General features: G+C 38.9%; 1 protein-coding gene across 1 annotated transcript; it reads right to left on the bottom strand.

Annotated features, from left to right (window-relative positions):
* LOC149298575 (chymotrypsinogen A-like) lies at positions 1-4,195 on the bottom strand. Its single transcript, XM_089487406.1, has 7 exons — positions 4,144-4,195; positions 3,951-4,054; positions 3,550-3,629; positions 1,943-2,021; positions 826-1,006; positions 515-648; positions 1-162 (listed from the first exon to the last, which is right to left on the bottom strand). The coding sequence occupies exons 1-7, from the start codon at positions 4,193-4,195 to the stop codon at positions 1-3; spliced, it is 792 nt and encodes a 263-aa protein (XP_089343532.1).
* Positions 4,196-6,535: the final 2,340 nt, after the last annotated feature.

The raw sequence follows: 6,535 nt of genomic DNA, 5'->3' as shown, positions 1-6,535 counted from the left end.
TTAATTAGCAGCAACAGTCTGGTCCAACCAGGCTCTAAGAGCAGTGACACGAGCGTATACTGCTGGGGTTGATGTAGAGCAGGAAGAGCTTCCCCAGGACACAATTCCAGCCAAGGTCCAAGCTCCATTCCTCTGGCACACAAGGGGTCCACCAGAGTCACCCTAAAAGTAAGAGTCAATATATTATTATCACTATACACTTTAGATGTATAAATATATATATTTTTTTTTATCTTTTATTTATATAGCGCCAACAATTTAAACACACACACATATATATATATATATATATATATATATTTATGTGTATATACATGTAAGTACTCATGAACAGAGATATGTTAATGCTCAACAGGAAATGCAGTGTAAACTGAAATGAAAAACTACTATATCATAAAAAATAAAATCATACAGGAATCAATATTTGTACGCTCAGCTAGTGATGTTAAATTTGGTGAAGTGTGTCATGTGTACAATAATACTTAAGCGATATAGAGATGTTTGTAGAACATACCATGCAGGAAGAGGCTCCAGAGGCTCCAGCACAGATCATGGTACTAAGGATCTTGCTTCCCCAGTATCTCTGGCAGTCAGTGTTGTTCAACAGTGGAAGAGCCACTTGCTGCAGTTTGCTTGGGGTAAGGCGGGCTAATAAGAGCAAGAAAGTGAAATTCAGAATAGGGAGAATAGGAATGGGGGATTAAAACAAAATATTAAGGTAGTAACATTACAGGGAATATTTAATTTAGCATATTTAAACTGCCAGTTTATTTCAAGATTGTCCCTCAGCCTGTTGAAATATGTATCTATATAAGCCTTTCTTACATGAAGCATCAATATATCCCCATCCAGTTGTGACACATCTCTCTCCACCATTGAAAGCATCGGCGCTGGCAGCAACACACACAGGAGATACACGGGTGTTGAAAGTTGCAGCGCTGGAGAGTTTCAGCAGAGTGATGTCGTTGTTGGTGGTGAAGGAGCTGTAGTTAGGATGTCTGAAAACCTAAGGCAAATAAGGTGCAAATTATTTACATAATTGGTAAGCTAAATGACCATATTTCGCTATACAGAATGTTGCCTATCTAGTAAGACTGTAAAATAAATACTAATAAAGTCCATATTTTTTTGCTGATTATGATAACAATAAAGAAAAAACACAAAAAATGGGAATGCAGTAGGGTCCATATCAGTAGGGTTAATCAGCCACTGTTTCATTAAAACACTTACACATAAAAGCTCTTCTTTCATATACATGACCCCTGAATATCATCCACTCTACCAAGTACACTAGTAGCACATTCAACAGCTTAAGTGAAATCGCTGTAAAGAATCCAATTCCCTGATTACGCTGTAGCCATTTGACCAAATATCTATTAAATTCTTGACAATGTTAGGACATATTTTAAGAGGCCCAACTGACTCATTAGACAAAATAGTATTTTGGACCAACAGGGACATTTCTTCACCAGTACATGGTTCAGAAGGAGAAGTAAAGCTAAGTGGCCCAATTGTCCCCTCACATTCGCACTGGCACACATTATTACACATACTTTCACATTTGCACAAACAAGCATACTCACTAACACACGCTTATACCCTCATGCTAACACATAAAGATTCGCTATCACACTCTCTCACTTGCTCGCTCCTTCTCTCCCTTAACCCCTTATCTCACCCGCAGCTTTCTCTATATGCACCATTACAATCACTGCAAGATGAGTATAATGCCCAAAACGATCACATAAATAATTATTTCCCAAACATTTTGCTTTATTGAAAAATAATACGTTGGGAATAGGAATGTAGACCTAAGAGACAGAAGAGAAAAATAATATTTTTGGCAATTGAAACTTTTTTAAAATTTGAAACAAAGGAATTCTCGTTTGTTGTGCCCGCTGGTTTACGTTTGATAAACTATCATGAATTATTCATTGCTTACCCTGGCAATAGTCTTAGTCTGAATGGGTTCTGCAGAGGAAGAGCGGTCATATTCACCAAGAACAACACGGTGAGCAGTTCTACAAGGAAAAATTTTGTAGGTAAAACTAATTAATAGGTAAAACTACAACCAAATGGAAATTAGTAGTCAGAGGCTGCAGGGGTAGCACCTTCTAATTTAAGGCTAATTATCTCTCAGTGAGGGGTGTAGGCCCCAAATATACCCTCTCACTCCTCACCTCATGGTCGGTGGGATGGGAGGGTAAAATACAATAAACCTAATTGAGGCACAAATTACACTCACCCCAATGTCCAAGTTAGTTACATCAATTTGTTTTTTTGGGTCTTCCTTTATAGAATGTTGTTTTGGGACTGGCGCCTAACCTGGGATTGAAGATGAGGACCAAGGGTATTGATGATCATCACTCTATGTCATCAAAGTTAAGTATATAAAAATATTTTATTTCCACAGGCTGTACTCTTTGAATCCCAAGGAGATAGACAGTAATTCATCCATTAATAGATTTCCCTGATCCTTGATCTGTTTATCTTTGTATTTCTTTGTTGAAGTGATGTTTATGTCTTACTCATCTGGTACTAAAGGCATAAACTCAACATTGCGCTATTCTGAGCATTTGTCCCAAAATATTTGGTAGCCCTGGGTACTGGATTTTGCTTGTGGTCGTGAGTAGATTTTTAACCAATTTAAGTGGCACACAACAAAGTAAGTTTGGGGGTCTGTTTTATGGCAGGTATAAAAAATATATTACTGTATTCTCTACCATAATAAATTGTAATAAATCGTGTTTTAGCATATCAGTACTGGATGTCTAATAATCAAAGTGGTTTATGTACCTGAATGTAGTAAAACCTCCTTAGTTCACTTTGGTTAAAACAAAAATATTATCACCAGCGCTTCTTGATATCACCCCTATTTTTAAATCCCTATGTTCCTCTAATAAGTTACTCTTTCTGAATCTCAGAAGACATTTTTGAATATCCAATTTACCTCTCTGATTTTTGGCAAACAAATACACTAATATGAGCCTCTTCTCGGCACATCAAACTCAGAATATCAAGCCATAGTTTGGTGTGCTCACGTCAGAGACATTTCCATTTACAAGAAGCCATATCCCTCACTATACATCCTTCTATTAAACCCCAATGTTGCATGCATACTCTTCTGAGGTCATATATCATACTTCCTTTAACATAGTATTCTCCTGATCAAAATTAGCTGACAATAATAATAACAGACCCAGTCCACTCTAGTGCTTCACATACTGCTTTTGCAATGTATAATTCCATGCATATCAATCTCTTAAACTATTTAAATTAGGGCTTTTTAATTTAAAATAGGTTACCAATTAGACTGGGATGGATGAAATACAGGGGCAAAAAGTGCAATTTGAATCCTGTTGAGAGAGGAAACCAAACTTTTCTAAACCCAGAGTCAGAAACCTCTAGCTCAACCTAACACAGTACAAAGCAAACATTTGCATCAGTTTTTAAAGATGCTTAAAAAGGATATATTTATTAAAGATTTCCCTCTAAACAGTACTCCACACATAATTACTTGATTCAAACAAATAACCAAGTATTACTCACGTCACACTGCAGTGAGCAGCAGTAACAACCCAGAGGGAATTGATCAGAGATCCACCACAGAAATGGAATCCAGTGCTTTCCTAGTATGGAATACATAGCTACATTATTGCAGGTATACACGTACAGATATTTAAAGCAAATGAAATTTTATTGGCCACTGAATTTAATATTAAAAAAGTCTTCATATCGACGTTTGTGGAGGTTATGTGGAAGTCATTATACACTATGATTAATTTTCATTAGTTATGTTAAATAAAAATATAAACTGTTCAAAATATATTTTCAGAATCTATGAATGGGATATTTTTCTAAGTCATGCGGATGGTATTTTTCAATTGAAAATAATTTCCTAATACCTAATACTACAAAGTAATACAACTAAATATAACATTTTACTTTACCTGTAGAGATACTTGCCACGGCCAGGACCCAGAAACTGCATTCTCACCATTTACAATTCTGGCATATCCAGAAATAACTGGCTTGATGGAAGGGACACCACAACCTGATGTGTAAAAATAAAGACATTTGTATAAAAATATTCAAAACCAATTAATACAAAGTGCATAGTTAGTATGTGCTTGTTAAACTTACCATAGGTGCTTCCAATTAGGGCAATGCAGGACAGTAGCCAAAAGAGGGCCATAATGTTTTACTTCTAAGGTAAGCTAATAGCCAGTGCCTGCCATAGCACTTATATATACTCCAAACGTATCATTAAATCAGTATTTGCTTTCTTTTAAAAAAAAACAGTTTCCATATATTACACTGGTATCAGATGACCTTGGGCTAAAATAAAATGTTTAGATTTAAAGTAACTATGTGTGAGCGTAACAGGTGCTAATCTAGTTTTATATTGGCTGAAATAATGCAAGGTGATATTTATGAAACAGCGGGTACATTGCCAACAGCAACACCGATAAACACTAAACTAGTTATCTGCGGCACTTGTTTCTATGACCCAATACATATATAAGCCATTCTTATAGATATATAGATCAATTGCATAGCTTACAAAGAAAAGTCATACACAAAATAGATATTCTGGCCATGGGCGTAGGAACCGGGGAGGACCGTTAATGAAGAAATCCCCCCCAGGGCCGTAGGAACCCCCCCAATAGAAATGCCGCAGAAGGAGAGAGGGGTGCCGAGCGGTCGTTTTCAGCAACCGCTCGGCATCCTTCTGTCTCCTCTACTCCCTCCCGCAGCCGCCGCCGCCACCCGCCTCAACGCTGCCCCGACTGCAGTGGTGGGAGCGTGAGGTGTCTGTCTCAGTGCTGGTGCTTCACGCTGAGCGCCGGCATATGATGTCATATGCCGGCACTCAGCAGTGAAGAAGCGCACATCGCGGCAGAGCAGCGAGGCAGAAGCCTCGCGCTTCCGCCACAGGACTGCACGGTAAGTAACCTACAAAGGTAGAGGGAGAGGGTAGCTAGTGAGAAGGGTGGGTAGGAAGAGGGTAGTTAGTGAGAAGGGGGGCAGGAAGAGGGTAGCTAGTGAGAAGGGGGGCAGGAAGAGGGTAGCTAGTGAGAAGGGGGGCAGGAAGAGGGTAACTAGTGAGAAGGGGGGACAGGGAGAGGGTAGCTAGTGAGAAGGGGGGTAGGAAGGGGGTAGATAGTGTGAGAAGGGGATGAAGTGGGGATAAAAGTAACAAAAGGGGGGGTAGTAAGTATATTGAAATAAAGAGTTAGAATGAATGAATTGTGTGAATGAGTGAAATAATGAATTAATGTGTGGATGAATTGCTTTAATAATTTGTGAGCTGTTTGGGGACAAAGTTGGCTCACACTGGGCTGTTTGGGGACAAAGTTGTCTCACTCTGGACTGTAATTTGTTTGTGTAATCTGAGCGCTGGTCAGGTTATATGTGGGGAATGTGGACGCCAGGGCTGGCCTTTGGGGTGTGCAACCTGTGATCTATGCCTGTAATTTAGGGGGTTTCTATCTTTAATGCTGACTTTTTATGTGAATTCCAGTTGATTTATACCTGCAAAGCTGGGTTTATGTGTTGTTCTGTTGATCCATATCTGCTATGCTATGTTTCCATACATTATTCAAATGTACCTGCAAATATAGGGTTTGTATGTCTTATTCAGTTAATCTATACATGCATGTGGGGATCTGATGGGGGTTCCTACGCCCATGATTCTGGCACAGTAACTGAAGTGAAGAAATCTGAGGAAATAAAAAATAGCTGTAAAAATAACTGTAGTGTGCAGTAACATTTGATTGATCATACAGACTCATGTTCATGATAGAATTAACACCTAAAATGCAGATAATTGCCAGAAAGAACTAAATCCATAATACTCCAACAAAACAATGGAAATCTATGAAGTAGTAAATTGAATGCAATTTAAAAAAATATGATGAGAATAATCAGGGCTGGGCCAAAACCTTGTGCTGCCTGAGGCAAGGATAAAATGCTGTCCCCTCTCACAGCCACCAGAACCATACCCACATCCATTGCTATATCATTATTAATAATAAATTCACTCTCTCATGCTCTTACACTCACTCACTCACTCACGCTCTCTCACACTCTCATTCACGCTATCAGCGTCTCCCTACCTGCTTAGCCGACTGCTTTTGTGTCCCTGTTGCTTTCCCGCAGCTCTACTTCTTCTCTTGCCTCTTCTTTTTCTTCTGTCATCTTTCTTTTGTCCATTTCTCCCTGTGTCTTCTTTGGCCCCCCCCTTTCCCCCCAATAACTCATATACACTGGCCAACATTTTGAACACGCTATCACAGATATTTACAGACCTACACACTCACACCAACACACATGCACATACTCTTACACAGACACACATACATATTCATGCTCACACACACTTACAACAATTATTGGGGCAGAGGTGAAATATCATAACACGCCATAGTGAAATATCATACTTCTTCAAGCTGGTGCCACCCATTAAAAAGAAAACCAGTTCCCAAGATGGTCTCTTTGTGCTACTGTTATACACTATTATATTTATTGCTGA

Source organism: Sceloporus occidentalis, unplaced genomic scaffold (assembly GCF_023333645.1).
Source record: "Sceloporus occidentalis isolate IW3139 unplaced genomic scaffold, rSceOcc1.0.p SCAF_32, whole genome shotgun sequence".
In the NCBI taxonomy this organism is placed as follows: Eukaryota; Metazoa; Chordata; class Lepidosauria; order Squamata; family Phrynosomatidae; genus Sceloporus; species Sceloporus occidentalis.
The sequence above is the reverse complement of the archived record's forward strand: the minus strand, read 5'-3'. Positions and strand labels throughout refer to the sequence as shown.

Coding starts and splice junctions, on each gene's coding strand:
- LOC149298575 (XM_089487406.1), bottom strand. CDS start 4,195: ATGGCCCTCTTTTGGCTACTGTCCTGCATTGCCCTAATTGGAAGCACC. Junction 2,022..3,549: donor GCTGCTCACTGCAGTGTGAC/GTGAGTAATACT, acceptor TTTTCCTTGTAG/AACTGCTCACCGTGTTGTTC. Junction 1,007..1,942: donor AGACTAAGACTATTGCCAGG/GTAAGCAATGAA, acceptor TATTTGCCTTAG/GTTTTCAGACATCCTAACTA.